A 27,328-nucleotide genomic window follows, 5' to 3' on the forward strand; every position below is an offset into this window, starting at 1 on the left:
ACTGCCTCCTGTTGGTTTCTAATGTTTTTCCTACAGTTACCCGATTTTCTTTCTCTCACCGTCATTTCCTTTTTATGCATCAGGCCAAACTATTGCATAGCTTTCTGACATAGAATCATAGTGAAAACTAAGTAGGGGAGAGCGGGGATATTTTGAACATGGGGCTACATTGGACATAGCTAAATTTTCATTGAAAAAATTACCAACGGCATTTATTTCTCTATGGAGTGTGCAACAGACAACAGCTGATCAGTTTTAAATCAATATGGCTGCCTACCTCAAAAAGTAACAAGGTGAGTGAATTTTTTTCCCTTTTTGTTGGTTTCCTTATAATATTTTGTAAGAATATGGGGGGTGATTTTCATTATGAAATGAAAATTAATTTAACTGTTACTAATATGATGAATTGCAACATGATTTGGTGTCAAAATAAACCAGGAATTATGCAAATTGACTAACATCACAAAATACTGAGAAGTGTTTTTTTTTGTTACTTGGGGCTACATTGGACAGGGTATGGGGCTACCTTGGCCAACGGTCCAATGTATCCCCTTACTTGCGCCTTTAATCACACATTTTATTAATACTGTTACGTGATACAAATATGACATTGTTATGCTTTCAGATGGTTAGGAATTACAAGAAAAGTACTGAAAGACAGTTTGACAAGCAATCAACAAAGGCTGCTGTTCTAGAAGTTTTGGAGATTGGAGCTTCTGTACAATCTGCAGCCATCATTCATGGATTGAAAAAATCTCGCCTGGTTTAGTTGGTTAAAAAAGCCAAAGACGAAGGCATCGAAAATGTGAGTTTTGACACAAATTTTAAAAATAGACAGGTTATCCCTGATGACATGTAGCAAAAATGGCTGATTATTTATGAAAATGCTCTTGCATGTTTTATGGCCTCACCCCAAAACATACCAAACGGCTCACATACCAATATGCAAAAAAAGTGTGGTATTACTTTGCCACCATCCTGGCACAAAGAAGAAGCTGCGGGTAGAGACTGGTTTTCTGTATTTCTGAAGAGACATCCTAATCTTTCCCTCAGGATGCCGGAAGCCACTAGCTTGGCAAGAATGAAACTACATTTAATAAGCACACTGTAGGAGTATTTTTTTAACAAACTTGAAGAAGTGTTGCAGAGGTACCACTTTCTCCCAAAAGTGGATGAAAGTGTGGTCACCACTGTTCCCCCTTCTCAGAAAGTTATTGGCAAAAAGGGTTGCTAGCAAGTGGGTCTTGTGACTTCCAGGGAGCGCGGAAAACTTTTTACCCAGGTGGGTATTATATGTGCCAATGGAAATGCACTTCCTCCCGTATGAGTTTTCCCTAGGATTAGGTTCGACGAAGCTTGTTTGATGGCCGGAGCGCCAGCTGGGGCATTAGGTCTAGCCCATAAATCAGGTTGGATGACAACAGACAATTTTGTCAAAGTTTTGCATTTTATTGAGGATTATGTTAGTTGCTCACAGGACAAGCCATTTCTGTTGATAATGGACAACCATGAATCCCATCTCAGCATTCAAGGCCTTGATTTCTGCAAGGAGAATGGAATAGTCATTTTGATTCTGCCTCCTCACACCTCCAACAAGTTACAACCTTTAGATAGATGTGTGTTTGTGCCATTCAAAACATTTTACAGTGCTGAGGTGAACTCTTGGATGAACTCCAATCCCAATGCCACCATGAACATCTATTCAATCCCGAAACTCGCGAGTACAGCTTGGGATCGAGGGGCCACACCAGAAAATATAATATCAGCATTCAGATCGACAGGTATATCACCTTTTGACAGGAATATTTTTTCAGAACAAGATTTTTTATCATCTGCTGTGTCAGGTCGGACTTTGCCTGCTGCTGCTTAAGTTCAAGACAATCGGTCGTCATCACCCCAACCTGGACCAAGCACCCTTGAAACCAACTCACAACTTCAGCACATTTTCCCTGGATCCAGTTGTACTCCAACAACTCCCCCGAGGACTAACTTCACTGGATCAACAAGCACTAGGCCTACACCTGAGGATGTTAGACCACTTCCTAAGGCACCGCCAAGACAACAGTCCAGCCACAGTAGAAAGCGAGGGCGGTGCATGATAGCAACCGACACACCAGAGAAAATAGAATTATTAAAAATGAAACAGAGAAGAGTTGTCAAGAAGAAAGTGCTGCCCTCATCCTCATCTTCGGAAGCTCAAATTAAAGACCTGTGCGATGGACCAGGAGACTCCTCATTCAGTTTTTCCCAGTTATGAGAACAGAGTGATGATGAGGACAAAAATTCTATCAAGGTGTCTGATTTCATTGTTGTTAAGTTTGCTCAAAAAAAGTACTATAAGCACTTTGTAGGTCAGGTAGAAACTATCATACAGCCATCTGCAGAATTTGATGTAAACTTTCTTCGGAAAAAAGGGATGTCATTCGTTTTTCCTAATGTGCAGAATAAATCATTTGTTTGTACTGCAGATATTTGCTGTAAAATATCCTTGATTTCTGCTCGAAGGGGACGATATTACTTTAAGTCAAAAATGTTAAACAAGTTTGATCACTGTTTAAACATTTATTTTGTTTGACTTTATAGGCTAGATATCTCTAAAGCCCATAATCTTATCAAACACATAAGCCTAAGGATATCATTGGTTTTTTTTTATAAAAATATTACTGTTTTTCACTGAGAGCTTTTTAAAGATATGCATATCTATCCAAAGAATAACATTTACTATTTTTGAGCACAAATGTTCAAAAGTTAGTGTTTGGTATTTATTTTGCTTCATTTTGTTGGTATAAAAATTGTATAGACTTTATATTTCTGTTTTTTTATTAGTCTTTAATACTTATGTAAAGTAAACAAGTTCTAAAATAATTAGTGTTTTCAATCAAATCAATGATACAGGTACAGTGCAATGCAATGTAAAATACTTATTGAAGCTTTCATGAGAATCTGGAAATAACATCACCCGAGGGTTGTAAGGCATCTATTTATTTCCTTAAATTATTCTTTAAGTTCTTCATCCCATACATAATTTATAAACTTTCTCCCTTCTTAAAATATTTAAGCAGGTGGCGTTTTCAGTTGATTGTGGTACAAATATTTTTTTTTTGAGCTCTAAAGATTGTGATATAATTTTTCTTGTCGGGCTAATGCATCATTTTCCCATTTTGTACAATAAACCCATGAACATTTGCATGGTTGAACCCCTGAATGAAAATATTGTTACGAACGTTAGCAAGGCCGCGTCACACGCAGGTGCATGCCCTAACATGAGATGTGTCGTGCGCACCTGGGTCGCCGCTTTATCTCCCTCCAGCCCCCCACCACTCCCCGCGCGGCGCCCTGCCTTTGACACTTAACTGACACCGGACAGCTGGGAGTTGCGTGAGCCGCCGACACGTGTTTTCGAAAGATTTCTTCCGTCGGGACGGCTCGCGAAGACGCGACAGGCCCCGACCGCTCTTGTGAGTTCTGGAATTTCGCTGGGGCCTATATATATGCCCGAGGATGCCAGTCGCAGAGTCAGAGTCAGTTCGGAGTGTTCAGTCGGGAGTTCTCCCGCGGTGGAGTTTCCGGGCGATAGTGCCGCGGGTGCGGCAGAGTGGCGAAGTCCCTGGACGAAGGTTCCAGGGCAGGGAGTGAGTGAGTTCAGTGGAGTCGGGAGTTTTCCCGCGGCGGAGTTTCCTGGCGATAGAGTCGCGGGCGCGGCGGAGTCCCGAGCGGATCCTCGGCGAAGGGGAAGTGTGTCTGCAGTGGCGGAGTGTGGCGACGGAGTCCCGCGGCGGAGACCCACGAGGGGTGCTGCGGCGAGAGTTGCGCCAGAGGTGCGGCCCAGCGAGGTGTGTGGAACGAGTGACTGGGGAATAGACCTTTCTTTAAGTGTAATTAATTATTTGCCATTTTAGAAGATTTTTGTTATTGACATAAGTAGTGGCAATAAATAAAACTGTGTAGTGTAATTAAATCTTTAACTGGGCTATCCTTTACGAACCCACAATAAATCGTAACAATATCCTAATGCACCGAGATGGGCCGTTTCCTTAAAAGATGTGACATGATTTAGATGTTTAGCGTCATCCTCGCTATAAATCATCATCCATATAATTAACCTAGAAGTTGCCAAGGTTTGGTCTCAACACTTTTTCCAGAGTACAGCACAATGTTGTGCTTCTAACGAATACCAAATGAAACTTAATTCTATTCAGTCACTCCTTGTGGTGACACAACAGCAAAGAGATGTTTCTTGTGAGGATGTAATTGACACTGGTGGTACATGTAATTCTGATCAATTACGTTGAACCACTTAGCTCAAGCAATGTTGAAAAATATTTCCTCTCCTGCTAATTTTAAAAGGATCTACCAATATATGTTAGCCAAACTCCTTATAATTAATCAGAAACCTGTATTTCATTTGTGCACAAGACATGTTGGACTCTTGTACATACTCTTAAAAGAAGAAATTTTTATTTCATTATAAGTGTGTCCATAATTCGTTTTGCTTTGTGAGAGCACTCCATAGGGGTTCAGCACTACATGTATGATGTCCTTGAATGGTACTAGATAAGGCTCCTTCTCACATGATCCTTTTTAATATGTTAGACATCAAAGAATTTCTCATACAATCCCTTAATTTATAATTGTATTTTTCGGGCAGAATATTAATTATATTAAAGATTATTGGCAAATCATTGAAAAAACTATCAATTTTACTCATAATAGTAATAAAAATATTAATATAATTATGTAATTTAATTTCAATTTAAAAACAAAAGATCGAGTTATGTAATTTTTTAAAAATGTTAATTTCATGTAGTTGTAGTGTGGTATTAAAGAAAGTACTGAACAAATGAAACACTAATAAGAATTAGAAAATCATTGTACCTTACATAACACTGTCTAAAATAATAACAGCCTAAATACTGCCACAAAAAGTGCCTCCCCTTTATATAGTTCTGTATTTACCCTTGCAACTGTATGAAGTTACATACATTCGTAAGTAAAGTATCTGTATCCACAAAATGGAAAAGTAATAAAAGTACAGATATCCCTGAAACATTTGTTATACAAAACCAACATAGTCACTTAAGCTAAGCTTTAATTTACAGATTGAGGTCAAAATATAAATTTGTAAAAAATTAACAGAGAAAATTCACTATAATTTATATGAATTTATATGGTTTCTTTTTTCTAATACAGTGGCAAGCAGGATACTGGTAGGTACCATGATATGGTTTTACTCTGTTTACATGTACAAGAATAGATCGGAAGGACAACTGAAGTATAAGGTGATGGAAGAACACACTTCCAAAATGAGTAAATTCCCTTCGAGGCTTGTTGATTTTTCTTCACCTGGTTTTCATGAACCTGGGTTTAGACAAAAATACTAGATGCCTATTTATATATTTTGTTACGATGGCTTTCTTTTAGGGAGGCTTCCTGCAGATACAATGAATAGTTGTATAATTTTACTGCTTACCACACAATGCTGAGTTTTTTCGGTAACTCGAAGACGTGACTGTTACTATCTAAAGAGGGTGCATTCAAGTGTTTTTAAAGGGTAGATATTTAAGGCCAATTGAATATTTCATACGTAATTAGCTGTAAAATTGCATGTTATTGGTTGTAATAGGCAGTACAAACATATGGGAATTCGTCATCCCAGTTATTGTGACAATTGCTAATTTGATTACGATTCTTCTTAGTAAGTGTTTGATTAACACTTTCCGTTCTTCCGTATCCCTAGGGATGTCCTGCGTTAATTCTTAACTTGTGCACACGTAACAATAGGTATACCTGTGTCATATTCTCAGAGAGAAATTTGGGTACTTGGGGTAAATTTAATGCATTGGTGACTTAAAATTTCATAATTTAGTATAAGAAAAATATTAGCTGTAATTTCAGCTGTTTCAAATGAAGTGGTTTCATTACCAAATATCTAGAAAAATTAATTGATAATAATTAGAAAATAATGACTTCTTTTTTTTTTAGCATAGGCTAAACAATATCTAGATGTAACCTCTGAAAAGGATTTTATGTTTCAGGCAGTTCAACTAATTGTGCACAAATATTCCCTGGTTAGTACGATGATTGCATGACGCCAATATAAATTGAGTATAATTGTCTACATCGTCTCTTCTATTTTTTCCACTACTATCTCTCTGCTACTTTCTACTTTGTGGCTTTTTTACTGTGATGACCTACATACACAGATTTGTGGCATTTCTTTTAAGATTTTTTCTTGCTGTTACTCTGGTGTAACTAACCTCAAATCTAAGTTTCTCTAAACAATTAATATTTTTTCTAAAATATTCTTAACTGCTGTCTCAACAGTGAAAATCTGGATAATTTTTTGTTTGTTTTCTAATTTCCTTCACACTAGTTTCAATGCATCCTACTCATCTACTCATAGTGTCAGCATTACCATGGTATACAAGTATTCACTTAGCTGGAAACACGATCTTATTAATCTACCACTCAGTATTTTCAAACCCAACATCCACTCAATGTTGTGTGATAGCTGACTATTTTAAATTCCTTCTCACCTATATAATATAGAAAGTATTTAATGCTCCACACAAACGCTGTAAGCTTTTTTCATCTTGGAAGTGTTATTTTTTGCTTGATAGATTTGTCTAGAAGCATTGGCAACCGGTTGTTCTCCATGTGTTATTTTTTACAAGACATTAGCATTAGGAAATTGGTATGCTTTTGTGGCTAGAATAAACAGTTTATTAAAGTTTGGATAAGTAAGACGCGTCAATGAGGTCAGGACTATTTTCAAGGCAAGAAATGACTGTTAACATTCTTAAGTCCAACAAATTTTGTGCCTTTCGTGAGCATTCTAGGGAATGGTCTGGAAGAAACAGTGAAACTAGCAACAAAACGATGACAATAATTACATGATTCTAAAAAGCTTTGTCGATCCTTTACATAAATGGGATTTGGATACTGTTGATGTGCTTTGATTATTTTAGGGTCTGTACTCACACGTGATTAACTTATCATATGCTCTAGATATGGAACTTTATTTTTTAGATAACAACATTTTTCTATGAATAAGGATAACTTTGCACTAAAAATATTTCCATTTCTCTTCTGAGATACATTGTATGCACACATCTTGACAAAATATGATCACATCATGAATGTAGACCATATATTCAGTAGGGGTCAAAAATAATAAAACACTATCAATGAGCTTTTAAATATGGAAATAATGGTCTTTTCAAACTACACCTATCCTTCACTTAGCATGACTAATTTGTTCCTAAAAATGCTCATGTTATTCGAAATCGCGTATTCTGAGGCATTAGTTTCCATAAATAGCAAGGCTAATTTATTTAATGTGTTTCAAAATTGTGTATGAAACTATACTTTACTTAATATAAATTCATTGAATAACACTCAACTATAAATATTTCACACAATTTATCTTTATATGTCTCCCTTCACAATTTGTATGACAAATACGACACCGCGTAACGGGAGATACGTGATTACGTACTTTATCGTCAGTCGGCGGGTTGACTTGCCCGCCCGGGCGTTACCTTTAACTCACGTCAAATACCTTTCCAAACCATTCTTTACTGACAGTAAAACCGTCATTACTGTCCGGATAGTACTATTTTAATTTTTTAAAAATTAATGTGTTTACTCGCTTATTCCACCTGGTTCACACCAATCCAGTCAGATCAATTATGTTTTATTTCTTTGCAACATTCATTTAACAACCTATTCCACGTGAATAATCTGTTCATTTCCGTTCCTTATCTAATGTCAAATATATTCCCGCTAGTACAACCAACAGCATCAGACATATATTTAAACTTTTGGTAAGAGTCCTTATTTCTTACGATTGTACGCACAGTTGACTTGCTTAAAACTAAAGTGCTACTAACATAAGCATGGCCTTCATGACAATCTGTGCGCCGTAACACTTCTAGTTTTGTCTCAAATACTTGAACTCGATGCATTATGAGTAATCAAGTACTTACAGTTAACGGCAGCTGAATGGGCAGATGTTGCTTTTGTTTGAGTGAATTCTCTGCCACTGGCTAGACTGAGTTCACGTCCCGGTTTGTGGCCAGGCGACAACGGTACGGCACGGTGGCATATGCACGGACGTAACTACATTAGTCCTTTACACTCCATAGCCACAATTTAACTTGTCATAGCTGAAGCTTGTACAACAACCAATAGCATAGACAGACCTGCGCGCGCATCTCTTCCCCCCCGTGTTTGGCTAACTGTATCCCACGGCACATTTGTTGTTTACAGAAATTGAAACAGACTTCGTGGCGTCGTGCTCGACTTTTTTTTTGCCTGCCGTGATTTTGTGTTAACTGAATTTTACAGACGTGTTATTCAGAACTGGGGCAGTAAAATTCACATCGCGCTAAATGAATCCGTGCAATCTGAAGACATGCTAAGTGTACTCAATAGAGAAAATGGTTTAAAAATTTGGTATTGAACCGTTGCATATGTCATTCTCTACAACTTTAGGTTTCACACACCTCTGTAAATACAACACATAGAAACATAGAATTTTAAGTACAGAAAATATACAATTGGTTTTTGATTTCTCCCAAAAGACAAGATGAATATAAAAACATTCTTGAGACAATAAATTGCAGAAAACAGTCATTAAAAATTTTGAAAGTCTGTGCAACTTGTTTCAATTGGACCAGCTGTACGCAGGATTCTGGATCAGTGGGAAGAACTAAAACTACATATTTCACTTTCAAAGATTCAAGACAATTGCTACACAGCTGATCTTTTGTACTTGATGTATTGTGATGACTGAAATAAAATTTAATTGTTTTACTTTATACATATTTTAAAAGACGTACAAATAGTTCTTAAAGCATTTGAAGCTGAAGACAATGACCCCACTAGTTATTTTAGTGTTTCTCATGCAATCACTCAACAGAAAACAATTTTTTTCCCAACTTTTAATTAGTTGACAACACTAGTTCCGAACGAGAATATATGTAAGCAAATCCACACCATGGCTTTACGTTTGACAGAAATTGTCAGAGTGAGTCAAGTTGGGGGTTTAATAGAGACTGTCAAGTATCATCACTTACATAAATTTCAATTTTTAAAGTAGAAGAAACATTAAAAATTAATAAAAACAATGCAATAGACGATGAAAGAAAGAAAGAAAGAAGTTGGTGTATTTCGAGCCATGACTTGACTTAAAAAACTACATTGAAAGTGATTAATATTTTTGAGCAAAGTCACCACAGGTATGAGATTTTTTGTTATGGGTATCTAAAATGGAAGCATTTTGATGATGTAGGTGAAATAAAAAAATCTATACAATGGACACTGTACGAAATCAATGTCTATGGAAAGGACATTGTAGGATGTCAAAGTTGAAGAGTTCTAGAGGTTCTTTAAACAGTAGGAAAATATACTTGACAAATGCATTGCTTCTAATGGAGAGTACTTTGTTAGAGACTGAAGGAATTTTGTATAAATGGTAAATAGCCATTTTTTATGACAAATATAATTTTTTTTATGTTCCCCAGCGTACACAAGGAAAAAAAATTGTGGTCTGGTTTGTTAAATCACATATAAATGTAAATTTACCAACAAACAGGTAAATACAAATCCTACAGGCTTATTTATTACAAAAGAAGCATATTGTCAGAATAACTAGAAGAATGAAATAATGTAAATTATGAATATAAAATTATGGCATTCACAGGAAAATTTCTTAAAAGGAATATAAAGATTTTTTAATTGTATCAGAAAAAAATACCATAATATTTAGTATAAGACAGCATAATGAATAATTAATTAAACCATTTAATAAATGTAGAAAGCAGGTTCTTGCAGCTTTATAACAGGATACACTCATATACTCCTTTTCACAAGTCTGTCAATTCTCACTCCTACCTTCTGTCTGATAGCAAATGGAACTGACCGACTGTTTCTAAAGGCAGGCTTGGCTTATTCTTTAAGGCTGATAGTTACTGTTGGACTGTTAGACTGCCCCCGATCACTATTGTCAAACACTCTATGATATCTTTATTTAAGTTTCATGACCCACCTGTTTTCACCTTGTACTGAACTTGACCCATTTCCATCGATCTCATTCACTTTCACACTGCCCACAGTCATTGTAAATATACCCTTAACCAAAATACCCAAGGGATGAAACCATTTTCTTCCTTGTAAACTGGGCCCATTACCCTCAGTTACCACCAAGGGAAGCGTCACAATTCTTCTGTTACTCTCTCTCACCTCAGCACTTTTCCTCAATTTTACTTTCAAGTGTTCTTGTGACCACGTGAACAAGGCAATGTTATAATGCAATTTAACATACAGCATGTGCATCCTGCCATTGTTTACTCATCCTCGTGCCTTTCTTTGCATGCTACTGTATGTGTTTAAATTAATTTTTTTAATGTATACACCTTCTATATAACCCTCCCTGGATCACTAATGGCATACTGTTGTTAAATGCCTTCAAGATTCTGCTGAATGTGGTTCCTAACACCGCTAACATGGTTGCTTAAGTGGATTGTGGAGTTTTTCCTTCGCTCTTCAAGCTCCATCTGCTTGCTCTGGTCTGTACCTCTGTCCCCTGCAACTGCACGGATTGCATTGTGGTAGCCATGAAGTTGACTTATTTCTGTACTTGTCTCTATTCTTAAGTGTGACACTATCCTTTCCTCTGCCTCTGCTGTCATGAAAATGTGAATGGCATCATTTAAATTGAGCCTTTTTTTGTCAACATAGTGTGCTGTACTGCTCTGTCTTGCATCACGCAACCCCTTGTTTCTGTAACATATGTTTTAGAATCGATAAGTTTCAATGCGTACTTATGCATTGCAAATCTGTGAAATATACTGCTATACATTCCCCTTCACCAGGGGCGCAACAACTAAATTTTCAAAAGGGGGGGGGGGGGGGGGGGCAATATACCTTTTTTATAAAGAATCATCGATCCCCCCTATTGAAGTGGGGGGTCCGGGGGTCCTCCCCCGGGAAAATTTGTATTTAAAGGTGGAAAATGGTGCTATTTAAGCATTTTATTATCTAAAAATTGATTACACAGCACTTTCTTTGCCCCCGTTTGCCCCCACTTCAAGGTTTCGGAGGGGGGGCAAAATACCCTTGTTCCCCCCCTGTTGTTGCGCCCCTGCCCTTCACATTAATCTTCTTTGCTAATATTATATGTCTCTATGATCTCGCTTGGCTTTGATTCAAAGTGCGCCATGAGCTTTGTAAACACTTCAAAGAGTTGCACCGTATCTGGTTCGTTAAGCGCGATTAAATATACAAGTCGGACAGCACCAACCCACAAACTGTAAAAAACACCGCAAGCTTTGCATGGTCTATGTTGATTTTATTTTGAAAGAAATATAAATGAATTGCTGTCCGATATGACTCCTAAGTGTGCCGACCCACCATGATTTCTCCAATCACTCCGACGGTAGTCATCATGCTATATCACGATAACCTTTATTTTCACAGACACTCCTACAAACTATCCCTTTCGCCACTGTTATGTCTGCACTGTTCCTTAACCATCTGATGGGTTTCAATTCTCAAGGCTCCAAACATTGCTGTTTGTTTATTGCAAAACCAACCGTAACCTCTCACACCTCTGACAACCTGCCTATTTGGCTAGCTACCTAGATATTTTACTTTACAATGTCATACAATACAGTTATGCTATTTCATAACAATATGTGCTGAGAGCTTAAACTTTATTCCCTTAAATTCACAAACAGTTTGTATTCTTTAATAATTATATGAAGTTTAAATAATGTAATAGATGCGATGATGTTTTCCACAAAAGTATAGTATTGTTATTACAGTTTTATTTTTTAAATTCTATCAGATGGTACAATGGTGAGTGGGATACTTTAACTTTTTTTTGGTTTTGTTTTTAGAATAATCTAGTTGAGATAATTTCACCAAGTTATGAACCACTCTTGGATGATACAGTGGAAGTAAGAGCCCCAACACCAAAGGATTCACCATCTAAGGATTCAGCATCTGACAATTCATCATCTGATGGTTCATCATCTGGTAGTGATTCAGGGTCTGAGGACAAAGATGAAGAGACGGAACCTACTCCACAAGATGGTGATCATGGCGAGGTTCGTGATATTGATTATTATAATTTTATTTGTGAATGTGAAATAACACATTTGTTGTGGTTTTCATGATGACTTGTAGGTCTTCTAGCTGGTAACTGAAAAACTGGCCTCCATGTCAATTCCATTCTGTTATTGTAACCATCGACCAACATATTTACAACTATTGGTGGTCTAGTTTTCAATGCCAGAAATTTGTAAAAACTGTACACTGCTAATGTGTTATCATGTTCATGCTCCTGTAGGCATAATTGCCTTATCAGACAGCATGTGCATCCTGCCATTGTTATCAATTCCTCCTGCCTTTCCTTGCATGCTTCTGTTTGAGTTTAGCTTGTTTTTCTTAATGCATTCACCTTCTTAATGATCCCGCCTGGAACAGTAAGGGCATACTGTTGATACATACCTCCAAGTATCTGCTGAATGTGGTCCTGAATACCACTAACATGGCTGCCTAACTGGATGTCTTGGAGCCTTTCTTCTCTCTGAAAGCTCATTTGTTTGCCCAGGTTTTGTACATCTTTCCCCTGCAACTGCATAAACTACATTGAGGATGACAACAAGTGAACTTATCTATGTACTTGTCCCACTTCTTAAGTCCCACCTGTACTTCCAGGACATATGAACAGCATCATTTAAAGTGAGCCTATTCTTGTCATCATGGTGTGCTGTACTGCACTGTGCTGCATCCCACACACCAGCCGTTTCTGTAACATTTGTTTCAGATTCGGGAGTTTGCAATGCGTACTTAAGCATCACAACTCTGCTAAATACACTGCTTTACATTCCCCTTCACATTAATCTTGTTTGCAAATATTGTATGTTTCTATGATCTCGCTGGGCTTTGAATCAAAGTGCGCCATGAGCTTTGTAAACACTTGACTGAGTTGCGCCGTATCTTGTTCGTTAAGCGCAATTAAATACATGTACAAGTCGGAAAGCACCAACCCACAATCTGTAAAAATCACCGCACTCTTTACATGGTCTATGTCCATTTTATTTTGAAAGAAATATAAATGAATTGCTTTCTGATATGACTCCTAAGTGTGCCGACCCACCATGATTTCTCCAATCACTCCCACGGTAGTCATCATGCTATATTACGATAACCTTTATTTTCGCAGACACTCCTACGAACTATCCCTTTCGCCACTGTTATGTCTGCACTGTTCCTTAACCATCTGATGGGTTTCAATTCTCAAGGCTCCAAACATTGCTGTTTGTTTATTGCAAAACCAACCGTAACCTCTCACACCTCTGACAACCTGCCTATTTGGCTAGCTACCTAGATATTTTACTTTACAATGTCATACAATACAGTTATGTTATTTCATAACAATATGTGCTGAGAGCTTAAACTTTATTCCCTTAAATTCACAAACAGTTTGTATTCTTTAATAATTATATGAAGTTTAAATAATGTAATAGATGCGATGATGTTTTCCACAAAAGTATAGTATTGTTATTACAGTTTTATTTTTTAAATTCTATCAGATGGTACAATGGTGAGTGGGATACTTTAACTTTTTTTTGGTTTTGTTTTTAGAATAATCTAGTTGAGATAATTTCACCAAGTTATGAACCACTCTTGGATGATACAGTGGAAGTAAGAGCCCCAACACCAAAGGATTCACCATCTAAGGATTCAGCATCTGACAATTCATCATCTGATGGTTCATCGCCTGGTAGTGATTCAGGGTCTGAGGACAAAGATGAAGAGACGGAACCTACTCCACAAGATGGTGATCATGGCGAGGTTCGTGATATTGATTATTATAATTTTATTTGTGAATGTGAAATAACACATTTATTGTGGTTTTCATGATGACTTGTAGGTCTTCTAGCTGGTAACTGAAAAACTGGCATCCATGTCAATTCCATTCTGTTATTGTAATTATCGACCAACATATTTACTACTATTGGTGGTTTGGTTTTCAACGCCAGAAATTTGTAAAAACTGTACACTGCTATTGTGTTATCATGTTCTAGCTCTAGTAGGCATATTGCCTTATCAGACAGCATGGGCATTCTGTCAAAGTAACCGTTCCACCTGCCTTTCCTTGCATGTTACTGTTTGAGTTTAGCTTCTATTTCTTATTGCATTCACTTCTATATGTTCCCGCCTGGAACAGTAAGGGCATACTGTTGTTAAATGCCTACAAGTATCTACTGAATGTGGTCCTGAACATCGCTAACATGACCGCTTAATTAGAATTTGTGGAAATTTTTTCTTCTCTCTGCAAGCTGATTTGCTTGCCCTGGTTTGTACCTGTTTCCCCTGCAACCACATGCACTGCATTGAGGTCGCCATCAAGTAGACTTACCTCTGTACTTGTCCCACTTTTTAAGTTCCACCTTTACTTCCATGACATATGAACAGTAGCATCATTTAAAGTGAGCCTATTCTTGTCAACATGGTGTGTTGTACTGCCCTGTCCTTCATCCCACACACCAACCGTTTCTATAACATTTGCTTTAGAATTGGGAAGTTGCAATGCATACTTAAGCTTCGCAATTCTGCTAAATACACTGCCATACATTCCTCTTCACATTTATCTTGTTTGCGAAACTTGTACATCTCCACGATCCTGCTGGGCTTCAATTCAAAGTGCGCCGTATGCTTTGTAAACACTTCATTTAAATGCACCCCATCTCATTCGTTATGCGCGATTAAACACATGACCAATTTGGACAGGAACAACCCACAAACTATAAAAAACACTTCATGCTTTTCATTGTCTTTGTCAATTTTATTTTCATTAAAAAAAAAATAATTATTTCCGTTATGACTCCTAAGTGTCCTGACCCAGCATGAATTCTCCAATCAATCCGATGGTAGTCATCATGCTATATCCCCATAAACTTTATAATCACAGACTCTCCTATGAACAATGCTCTTCGGCACTGTTATGTATTCACATAATACTTAACCACCTAATGGGCAGCATTTCTCATTGCCCCAAAAATCGCCGTTTGTTTACTGCTCAACCAACCATAACCTCTCACAACTCCAGCCAACTGCCCATTTGGCTACCTACATAGATATTGTACTTTACAATGTCATACAGTACAGTTATGTTATTTTATGACAATACATGCTTAGAACTTAAACTTTATTCCCTTAAACTCAAGAATAGTTTGTCTTCTTTTATAACAAAATGAAGTTTAAATTATGTAATTGATGTAATGAAATTTTACCATTATCCCTACCAAAAATTTACAACAGAAACCAATAAAATACAACAGGAATTTCAGTGTATCCTGTTGTATGGCAGATGAGATTTCAATGTATTTGATTGGATCCTGTTGGGTTTTGTTGTAAACACACTGACTTCATTGGGGTTCAGTGTATTTTGTCGGGGAAAATTTACACAAACAAAAAAATACATCATTGTATTCTAGTGGGTTCTGTTGTCAAAGCCCACTGAATTCATTGGTTTTTATTGGATTCTGTTGTTGAAGATATTGGAACAGAAAGTGTTGGGTTTTGTTGTTTTCTGTTGTAAAGCAGTCAGTTGGATTCTATTGTATTTTAGTGTTTATTATTGTATTCTGTTGGATTTTGTTGTTTTCTTTTGCAAAGAGTTCTGTTGGTTTCTGTTGTATTCCAGTGTTTTTCATTGTATTCTGTTCGGTTTTGTTGTTTTCTGTTGCAAAGAGTTCTATTGCATCCTAGTGTTTTTCATTATTTTCTGTTGTTTTCTGTAGCAAAGAGTTTTGTTGGATTCTGTTGTATTTTAGTGTTTCTCATTAGATTATGTTGTTTTCTGTTGCAGAGAGGTCTGTTTGATTCTGGTCTATTTGAGTGTTTCTCCTTGTATTCTGTTGGGTTCTGTTGTATTCTGGTGCAAGAATTTCTGTTTATTCTGTTGTACTCTAGTGTTTTTCATTGTATTCTTTTGTTTTCCGTTGCAAAGAGTTTTGTTGGATTCTGTTGTTTTCTAGTGTTTCTCATTGTAATCTGTTGGGTTTTGTTGTTTTCTGTTGCAAAGAGTTCTGTTGGTTTCTGTTGTATTCCAGTGTTGTTCATTGTATTCTGTTGGGTTTTGTTGTTTTCTGTTGTTAAGAGTTCTGTTGTATTCTAGTGTTTTTCATTGCATTCTGTTGGGTTTTGTTGGTTTTTTTTTGTTTTTCTTGCAGTTCTTTAGTGATTTTTGTATAATTGTTTTTTTTTTCTTGTACATAATCTGTTTCATGGCGGATGACTTCGGGGGTATTGCTGATCACAGTGATCACATTTCCCACCACTGATCGGCATTACCCACATAATTTTTGGCATTTAAGAAAAACGTTTCTGTTTATCGTTTACATATTTTATTTACCGAGTTTGATTAGTGTAAAATTACCATTGGATAATAACATTTCTCTAAATACATTTTTCATTAACTATTTAACACATTTTTATGGCTCACTCTCTTTGTACAGGCTGGGACACACTGCAAGGTTACGAATGTGACATTTGTTTGCTACGAAAGTGAATGAAGAAATTGGCAAGAATTATGATTTCTTTTAATATATATTTAGGGTTTATAGATAAGATTTATTAAACATTAAAGCTTGCGTCAAGGATTGACGCTTGGGCTTGGATGCACAGTAGGGAATAATGTAAATTTTTTTTGTTGTTATTTATGTTACAATGCTTTAATATATCCAAACAAAAAATATGCTTTGTTGTTTTACTTGATGCAACGTAAATAATAACAAAAAAAAAACGTGAGTCCCTACTGTGTACCCAAGTCCAAGCGTTAATCCTTGCAGGGATTTTTTTTAGCAGTATGGAGGCGCGAATTGCCAACGTGTTACGTCCGATAGCACGTAATGTGACGTATAAAAGAAATTATAATCGTTATTCAGGTTACGGGGATCAAAATGTACAGGGCCAAGTGATAATCTTGGAAACGCGATACAGAACTTTTACCTATTGATATTATATCAGTATTAATGTACGGGATACATGGTGATGGTAATTAGACTTTACATATGTGCTTCAAAATTATCAGCAAAACAACAGAATACAATGAAAAACAGTGGAATACAACAGAAACCATCAGAACTTTTTGCAACAGAAAACAACAAAACCCAACAGAATACAATGAAAAACACTGGAATGCAATAGAAATCAACAGAACTCTTTGTAACAGAAAACAACAATACCCAACATAATACAATGAAAAACACTGGAATACAACAGAAACCAACAGAACTATTTGCAACAGATAAACAACAAAACCCAACAGATTACAATGAAAAACACTGGAATACAACCTAAACCAACAGAACTCTTTGCAACAGAAAACAACAAGCCCCAATATAATACAGTGAATAACACTGGAATACAACAGAAACCAACAGAACTCTTTGCAACAGAAAACAAAAAAACCCAACAGAATACAATGAAAAACACTGGAATACAATAGAAACCAACAGAACTCTTTGCAACAGATTGACGTTGTACCTCCTCTTTATTTAAACAAAAACCCGGGTCACAGTCCTGTCCCGGCACAATTTTCCGGCCATGGCCATTGTAGTGCCACCACTCGTCACCAGATGGCAGTTGTACAATATGTACAGACAATGTATTATAGTTATGTTAAGACATGTTATGATTGTAAATATTTATGAAGATTATTAAGTGTGTAGTGTAAGTATGTTTCGTAGCCTTGTAAATAATATTGTAAATGATAAACATCCAAAGGGATAGCAATATGTAAAGTTGTAACATGAACGATTGTAGAAGGGAAATGTATATATATCATGCGGGCTAAAACAGCCTAGACAGCTCTCTCTTTGCAACATGAAACAACAAAACCCAACAGAATACAATGAAACACCTTAGAATATAACAGAAATCAACAGAATTCTTTGCAATAGAAAACAACAAAAACCAACAGAATACAATGAATAACACTTGGAATACAACAGAAACCATCAGAAATTTTGCAACAGAAAACAACACAACCCAACAGAATACAATGAAAAACACTGGAATACAACCAAAACCAACAGAACTCTTTGCAACATAAAACAACAAAACCCAACAGAATACTTTGAATAACACTGAAATGCAACAGAAACCAACATAACTCTTTGCAACAGAAAACAACAAGACCCAACATAATACAATAAAACCCACAGAAAAAAACAGAATCCATCAGAATGTTTTGCAACAAAAACCATTAGAAACCACTGAAATACACTAAGATTTACAACAGAAACCAACAGAAAGCGGCCAATTCCCGCATTAAATACAACAGAAAATCCTGTTGTATCCTATTGTATTTCAGTTGTTTTCTGTTGTAAAGTTCTGTTGTATTTTCTGTTGTAAATTTTTGGTAGGGAGTGTTTTTATTCCAGTTTTATTTTTTAAATTCTAGCAAATGTTACAATGTTACGTGGAATACTTTAATTTTTTTTTGTTTGGTTTGTAGGATATAGTTGAGAAGATAACTTCGCCAAATCTTTCAACATGCTCGGATGATATAGTGGAAGTAAGAGCCCCGATGCCAAACGTTCAGTCGAGTGATGACAAAGATGTTGAGACGGAACCTGCTCCACAAGATGGTGATCATGGCGAGGTTCGTGATATTCATTTTTATTATTAATTTATGTGGGATTGTAAAATTACATATCTGTTTTATGGTTTTCAGAGTAATAACTTTTTATCTTTTGATTAATATTTGTTTGGCCTTGAATACTGTTTCCTTATTGGCGAGAGCCAAAGAAAGAGACGGTCAGTCAACCCTTTTATCCATGAGACGGGGTTGTTCCACAGCCCCTGAGCGCAGGCCATCAGGAAATCCCTCGACAAAAGAGTTCTGTTAGGCCACGCATAATGCTTAGTTTCTATTGTTATATTTAACATATGAAATCATACTTAAAACACAGCATTAATCAATTGATATATTATACAATTATAACAAAACATAAAATAAAAATTAATTAAACAGGCGTATTACATTTCGTAAACAAAAATAATTAGGGAAAAATAAAAGGTTTCTGAATTCAATTTTGGACATTATAAGTACAATAAAAAGAAACAATTACAAGAGAAATAACCCACAGAACGAATTGTTTATTGTTAAGAAGTTAAAATTTAATATAATGCACACAAAACCACCCAAATATCTACTTAAATAATTAGAAGGATAAAATGTTATTAAAGAAGTGATTATTCAAAGTATCAGAATTAACCCCGCTAACGTAAATATTTTGTAATAGCTACCAACAAAACTAATAAAAACAAAAAATATTAACTCACAACAAAATGTCCTATGCCTAAATAGTTAAAATTCAATACCTGTACACTAATTTAATGCCAATAGTAAAAATACGTACAAATATAATTTTATTTGGAATTTACAATGTGTAGTCATTATTTTAAGCTTAAAAATAATTTTTTATGATAAACGTATTTTGTATTGGCTGCCTATAAACTTTTTATTGCAAAAACGTATAACATACAGAATGAATTGGCAGATGCTTATAAAACATTTAGCTACACTGTTTAGGTTTACGTCTATATATAAAAAATTAATCGCCAATGTGTTACTAAGCGCAAAAATCGAGAACGGCTCGATCAATCCGACTAATTTTTTATTTATTTTTTCATATGTTCATTAAGGCACAAGGAAGGTTCTTATGGAGAGAGAAAAAATTTAAAAATTGCGAGGAAAATAGTAAAAACATCACTTTTATTTTCCCATACAAACCACAGAGTAAATTAAAACACCCTACCTGTCAAACATTGGACGTCAATCAAAACAAAGGCGTGTACGGATTATCTTTGGTATGCCTTCAAGTTGATTAGGCTGTATGGCACATAAAAAGTCTTTGGAGGCATTAGACAGAACTATGAAAGATTTGCGAAACAATTAAAACTGATTTGGTGGAGTGATGATTTTGTTAGCAGGAGATTTTCGTCAAACATTACCAGTGATTCCACGGTCAACGCCAGCGGATGAACACAATGCATGTTTAAAATCCTCCATTTTGTGGAAAAACGTTAATATACTACATTTAAGCAAGAATATGCCTGTCAAATTGCAAAATGATAGAATGGAGAAATATTTTTAAAACAACTCATTGACATTGGCAAAATCCCTGTAGACGTTTTGACTGGCTGCATTACATTTCCTGTCAATTTTTGTCAGTTTACTGAATCAAAAACCGAGCTCATTCATAAGATGTTCCCAAATGTCGCTCAAAATTACAGACATAATTTTTGTTTGAACAAATGAGCTATATTAGCTGCCAAAAACACGGATGTAAATTAAATAAATTTCAAAATTAAAAAGGAAAAAGGCGGTGAATTAAGGACATACAAATCAGTTGATTTCGCAACTAACCAAGATTATGTTGTCAATTATCCACCAGAATTTTAGAACTCACTTGATTTGTCATGATTGCCGCCTCATAATCTTGGGATCTTAGGATCGGTAGTCATAATTTTGCGAAATATAAACAAACCCCGTCTTTGTAACGGCACACGACTAGCAGCGAAAAAATTACTAAACAATGTGATTGAAGCAACCATTCTAAAGGGAAAATATAAGGGAGAAGATGTGTTGATACCTTGCATCCCAATGGTACCAACTGACGTACCATTTGAATTTAAACGACTTCAATTTCCAGTGCTGCTTGCTTTCGCTATGACCATAAATAATTCCCAGGATCAGTCGTTGAGTGTTTGCGGCGTTAATCTTGAAAACCCATGCTTCTCTCATGGACAATTGTATGTTGCCTGCTCCCGTGTTGGAAAACCTTCAGCTTTATTTTTTTTACCTGCCAGTAATGAAACAAAAAATAACGTGTACCACTAAGCATTATTAAGTCTAGCAGTGTACGAAACAGAAAACATATTGTTTTAAGTAATCGTTGTTTATTATTGACACATTAAATAAATAAAGTTATCACTCTGAAATACATTATATTTATTTTTTTTTTCTATTTGACTGCAACAAGCCAATAACTTTTGACAGAACGAAGTCTGTCGGGCCAGCTAGTAATGAATAAAATTTCATTTGTTTGGCCTAAATCTATAAATCATAGTAGATAAGAAATATTTTTTACATGCAAAGGAGAGCATTTTAACTATAGTGAAGCACTGTTAAGTGGATGAGTCACTTTTCAGGTCATAATTATAGATTTACATTAAAATTATCAAACCTCAGAATTTTTAGTGTGTTTATATTCACAAAGTGAATAATCACTGTATTAAGTAATTTTTTTTACATAACTAGTTCCAAAAAGTACATTTTTAATGATTTTGGTGAGTAAAAATAAGTAGAATTTAAATTGATTACTCAACTGAAACTTAAAATTTTAAATGCAATTATACTGGCTATTTCATGATATGTTTTTGATTTAGTTGAGAAAATTTTTTATAAATATTTATTTTCAGCCTGTCAAAATTCTTTAATTTTTGAGGTTTTTGACAGCTGAATGAAATAAATTATCTGGTTATGAAGAGAGAAGTTAAAACCATACAGCCCCAATGAAGTAACCCGTAGCATTGCCTTTATGCATACATAAAGAGTATCTGTTCAGTAATATGTTTCATTATTCTTATTTGTACTGCCCGAAATAGTAAACCATGTTACTTTGGCAGTTAACTATCCAAACATTATACAGTATATTTACTTTTAAGTTTGTGAAAGTTAAGCCACTAAAAATCCACACGTATAAAAGCTTTATTAACATTACTTTAAAATTATGACTTGAAATGATATACACCATTTTAAAATTATATTTTTTTTAGAAAATAAATAACTTTGTTAGGTTATGTACGTTTCCTTATTATGAATTGTCTTTCTTTTCACGCTGTCGCATGTACAGTGGTTCACGAACCTGTAAACCGCGAGGAATACGTGGGTCAGTGGAACTCCCCGGGAACGTGGGGCAACAAGCTGGGCTCGTATACCTGCCGGCAGCGCGGCAACAGCGCGCCCCAGGGGACCGGGCCGTGTCGAGCCGCGCTGGCTGCAGACGCGATAACACCAGACACTGTGCCACCTGCTGTGCTGCGGGCTGCTCCGATATATTCTCAGAATGCCAGGCACAAATAATACATGCACTGCTTGGATAGTACAAATCTGCTGTAATTTTATTACAATCCAAAATTTTGAAACATAAATAATAAAATTAAAACGGAATGCACTTTATGCATATTCCCATTTTGATATAGATTTAACCATGGAGTTTTTACAGTCTAATGAAAAATGATGTATTTACATGCCTGCACACTTTTCGTATCAATTTATGAGCAATTTCAACTAATCACTCCAATAGATTACTAAACATACTTAAGTTATACCAAATTTTATAGCCATATATCTTGTTTAGTTTTCATGTTTTGTAGGATCCAAGATTGAAAATAATAAATCTTTGATAGCCATTTATCTAAAAATTATATTCCTAAATAATCTCAAATTTGGTACCGAGATGCTCTGCGTAGGATGAATAAATGCCATAAAGAAAAACAGATATTTTTTTTGCGATCAGCCCCCTTAACCAAACTACCCAAGGGATGACAACATTTTCTCCCTAGTAAACAGGGTTCTTTACCCTCAGTTACCACCAAGGGATGCGTCACAATGCTTCTGCTGCTTACTATCACCTCAACCGTTTCCTTCATTTTTATTTCTAACTGTTGTTGCGATCACGTGGGCAAGGCAATTTTACAATGGCATGTTTCCTACAATATGTGCATCCTGCAATTGTTTACTGTTCCTCCAGCCTTTCCTTGCATGCTACTGTTTGTCTTTTATTTTATTTTTTTTAATGTATGCATTTTCTATGTAACCCGGCCTGGATCACTAATGGCAAACTGTTGTTACATGCCTACAAGATTCTGCTGAATGTGGTTCCGAACACCGCTAACATGGTTGCTTAAGTGTGTAGCCGCGACAGGAGGGATACAACTGAAAATGGAGAAATAACAAGGAGTCTTTGCAGTATGACCGACGATAGTGGTACGCTGGTGCTGCAAGAAATAAAGTCAATATGCAAAATAACAAGTAATAACAATTTATTTATAAAAAATATAGAGGCAAAACATGGATATATATAAATGGTTTCTTAGCAATAACAATACATTCCTTGAGCATTCCCGCGGGAAGCATTCTACAGATTAAAATAATGTTGAGATTAAATGGGCCAACTGACGACGCATTTGACGTAGTGCAAATATTATTGGCCGCTAGGCTGAAAGCAACAGCAAGAAAGAAATAAATTACAATTACAATTACAATTACAATTACCATTACGACGCGGCTTGACAAGAAGTGTCCAAAGCCATCTTGGCGTGCCCATATACAACCGCAGAAAAACAATATTACACAAGCTACAGGTAGTACTCGGCGTGAGCAAAAGAAACTAAGGCAAATAACTAAATCTAGCAATGACCTGAAGGGTCCAAGATGGCTTACAGACAGGCTTTAGTGGACTTTATCCTTTGCTCTACAAGCTTCATCTGTTTGCTCTGGTCTGTACCTCCTTCACCTGCAATGGTATGCATTGCATTGTGGTTGCCATGAAGTGGACTTATTTCTGTACTTGTCTCACTTCTTCAGTGTGACACATTCCTTTCCTCTGCCTCTGCTGCCATGACAATGAGAACAGCATCCTTCTAAAGTGAGCCTATTCTTGTAAAACATGGTGTGCAGTACAGCCCTGTTATGCATCCCGCACACCAACTGGTTTAAATAATTTGTTCTAGAAACGGGAAGTTGAAATGTATATCTAAGTATCGCAATTCTGTTACATACACTGCTATATATTCCCCTTCGCATAAGTCTTGTTTGCGAAACTTGTATGTCTCCACGATCTCGCTGGGCTTTGGTTGAAAATACGTCATGAGCTTTGTAAACACTTCACTGAGTTGCACCGCATCTGGTTCTTTAAGCGGGATTAAACTCATGGCCAAGTCAGACAGCACCAACCCACAAACTGTAGAAAACACCACACACTTTACGTCATCTATGTGTTTTTTTTTCAAAGCAATGAAAATAAATATTTTTGCGATATGACTCCTAATTGTCCCGACCCAGCATGAATTCTCCAATCACTCCGACGTTAGCCATCATGCTATATCCGCATAACCTTTATTTTCACAGACACTTCTACGAAGAATCTCTTTCACCACTGTTATGTCTGCACATAATCCTTAACTACATGATGGGTTGCAATTCTCATTGCCTCAAACATCGCTGTTTGTGTACTGCAGAACCAACTGTAACCTCTCACACCTTTAGCCACCTGCTCATTTGGCTACCTACCTACATATTTTACATTACAATGTCATACACTACAGTTATGTTGTTTCATGACAATATATGCTGAGAGCTTAACATTATTACTTAAACTCAAGAATAGTGTGTTTTCTTTTATAACAAAATGAGGTTTAAATTATGTAGTAGATATGCTGGTGTGTACCACAAAATTATAGTATTGAAACTCCAGTTTTATTTTAAAATTATGTCTGATGTTACAATGATAAGTGGGATACTTAAATTTTTTTCTTCTTTTTTTTTGTAGAATATAGTTGAGAGGATAGCTTCGCCAAGTCATTCAACATGCTCGGATGATGTAATAGAAGTAAGAGCTCCAACGCCACACGATTCGTCGACTGACGAGTCAGATGGAGAGAAGGAACCTACTCCACAAGATGGTGATCATGTCGAGGTTGGTGATATTCATTTTTATTATAAATTTATGTTGGAATGTAAAATAACATATCTGTTGTGCTTTTGAGATTGTAACTTTTTATCTTAGACTAGCTGCCCGACCCGGCTTCGCACGGCTATACTAATGGAAATAATTAAGCCACATCTCCCATTTACAGTAATGGTAAATTAAAATAAGTCAGTGAAAATTTATTACAATGCTGTATATTGTACCGGAGAGAAAATGAATAGCACTGATGGTTTCCAGACTCGTGCACGTAACGTACAACTGATGTACCCGTACTTCGCTACGGCAGTCTACAGGTAGATTACGCTTGCGCAGCTCATTATACATGCCCCTCCTTGTGGGTACGCCACTGCCGCGCGTTGTCCGTTGCCATGGAGACGCAGAAGGCATGAACAATGCAAAATCCTGTTCTCATGCAGACAAAGTACCCACTGTTGCCTGGTTTTAACCACCCATGGGATCTAATTTTTGGAAAACGTCATCCTGCGTAACATAAGGAACATTACTGTGAAGTTTCAAGTTTGTAAAATATATATACTTGTTAGAAAGGGCAATCAAAAAACAAATTAAACACAGAGAGAGGAAAAAAAAACAATAGTTTAGGTTTGCGATTTAAAGTGATAAAAAGTTTTTAAATACTAATTGAACTCCTATGAGGGTACTGATTGCTTTGTTGTTAATATAACATTGGTGTTTTTTACTTGTATGGGAAAATTAAGAATGTTTAGGCATCTAGTGCGTGGCAACAATGTTAATAGACAATAGCGCCTGCTGCATTAACAAACACTTCGTACGTATACTGCATGTTTTATCTAACCCCCTTCAACGCATTTGATTCTAAATTGGACTTTTAGTAAGGATCCCTAATGTTAGTGATAATATAATATAGCCTATAGTCTTCCACGATAAATGTACTATTCAACTCTGAAAAAATTTTTCAAATCGGACCAGTGGTTCCTGAGATTAGCGCGTTCAAACAAACAAACTCTTCAGCTTTATAATATTAGTATAGATGTATATTCGTTACACCACAGTACTTCTATTTGATACAGGTACAGTGCAATGCAATGTAAAAAACTTATTAAAATTTCATTAAAATATGTAAGTAATAACACCCGAGGTGTACTACCACAAAGTGTCCGTACAGACATTTAATTCTTATTTAAATGTATTGACAGTATTATTTATATACTTTCCTATATTTTGAATTAACCTCCTCTCGTGTCAATGTATTTTTACGAGCACGCTATTGTTGTATTACCTCAACTTGCAAAACACTATAGGTCTAACCTGAAAACAAGAACTTAAAATATTTTGAACCTTATTATTATGAACTTATTTTCCTATGCATTGTTGGAAGTCCTACTGATTTGTCATGTATGTTTCATCCTGTTCACATTTTTATTTGGAATCTTATTGTTTTTCGAGCTATTACTTACCTGTGATTTAACACTATTGTTGTGTCCGAAGGCCATGAGATGCTGCTCTGGATCTCCCAGACAGGGTCTTCACGGGATTCGGCAGCACCGGAACAGGAAGTAGATTAAAATAAAAGAGGAAGTCTTTTTTTCTGGCGTTACCACGTATAGGCTAAGGCCTAACGCCTTGGTGATTTAAAATCTATAAAATATGTTTATCTTGTATTGTTGCTTATATGGTGTAGTGTAAAATTGTGCATCTCGACCCAGACATGGACAGTGAGTAAAGTTGTTCTGGTATTAAGAAAGTTATTTTAGATGCAAATTGACTTGAGTTTCACTATTAAAGGTACGCCATAAGCAAATAGCGTCGCCATTGTACTAAGCAAGGAGCTTATAGTAAAAGTGATTTTACGCCCGCATTAATTGTTGAACTGTACCGCCACGTAAACTTTGTAACTTTAAACATTATTTGGAACGAAGATCAAATATTTTTGGCTATTTTTATATAAAGAGAATTACGTTTTCCGAACACTCAGTGGTCCAACTGATTGAGTTAAAATTGCTCCTACTGAGTAATGCCATGTGCCTTAAGTAACTATTATTTTCTGTTTTCGTTAAAACTATCTCTTTGAAGTTAAACTGGATTAAAGTATCTACAAACATTTGTAATTTATCTGTGCCTCCGTATCTCCCGATGAGTTTAGCTACAATTAGACTCCAGAAGGGATTGATCACACGTAAATTTTAAATATTCAAAATAACTATGAATTTGTTTTTTGCTCAGAAATAAAGCCTGTAAAATATAATAAATTTTCTACTAATCTTCAACTACGTCATACACCAAAGAGAATTCTAAACTTATTGTAAGATTTTCATATTTATCAATCTTAATACTGTTTAAATAATATTTTCAAGGTTTTCAGTAATCAGTGTTTGGTTTTGTGTGTCAGTGTTTTGTAGTTAGTGAAAGTGTTTGCTGTGTTTTGCCCCCTGTTTATAGTCATTTTATATACCATTTCCACCTTCACAACTATATTTTCATTCAGACTGCTCTTAATTTTAAATAATAAATCTTCCACCATTAAATATTTTTGTTTCTCTCATCAT

The 27,328-nt window shown here is 35.9% G+C and overlaps 1 protein-coding gene across 9 annotated transcripts in view; it reads left to right on the plus strand.

Annotated features, from left to right (window-relative positions):
- Positions 1-27,328, plus strand: part of LOC134529175 (uncharacterized) — a 646,085-nt gene that overhangs the window by 260,949 nt on the left and 357,808 nt on the right. For all 9 annotated transcript variants that reach the window (XM_063363010.1, XM_063363001.1, XM_063363007.1 and 6 more), the window contains 4 exons: positions 11,904-12,113; positions 13,657-13,866; positions 18,539-18,685; positions 24,645-24,791. In XM_063363010.1, the coding sequence (XP_063219080.1) occupies positions 11,904-12,113; positions 13,657-13,866; positions 18,539-18,685; positions 24,645-24,791 (714 nt within the window). The remainder of the gene's footprint in view (positions 1-11,903; positions 12,114-13,656; positions 13,867-18,538; positions 18,686-24,644; positions 24,792-27,328) is intronic.

Source organism: Bacillus rossius, chromosome 2 (assembly GCF_032445375.1).
Source record: "Bacillus rossius redtenbacheri isolate Brsri chromosome 2, Brsri_v3, whole genome shotgun sequence".
Classification (NCBI taxonomy): domain Eukaryota; kingdom Metazoa; phylum Arthropoda; class Insecta; order Phasmatodea; family Bacillidae; genus Bacillus; species Bacillus rossius.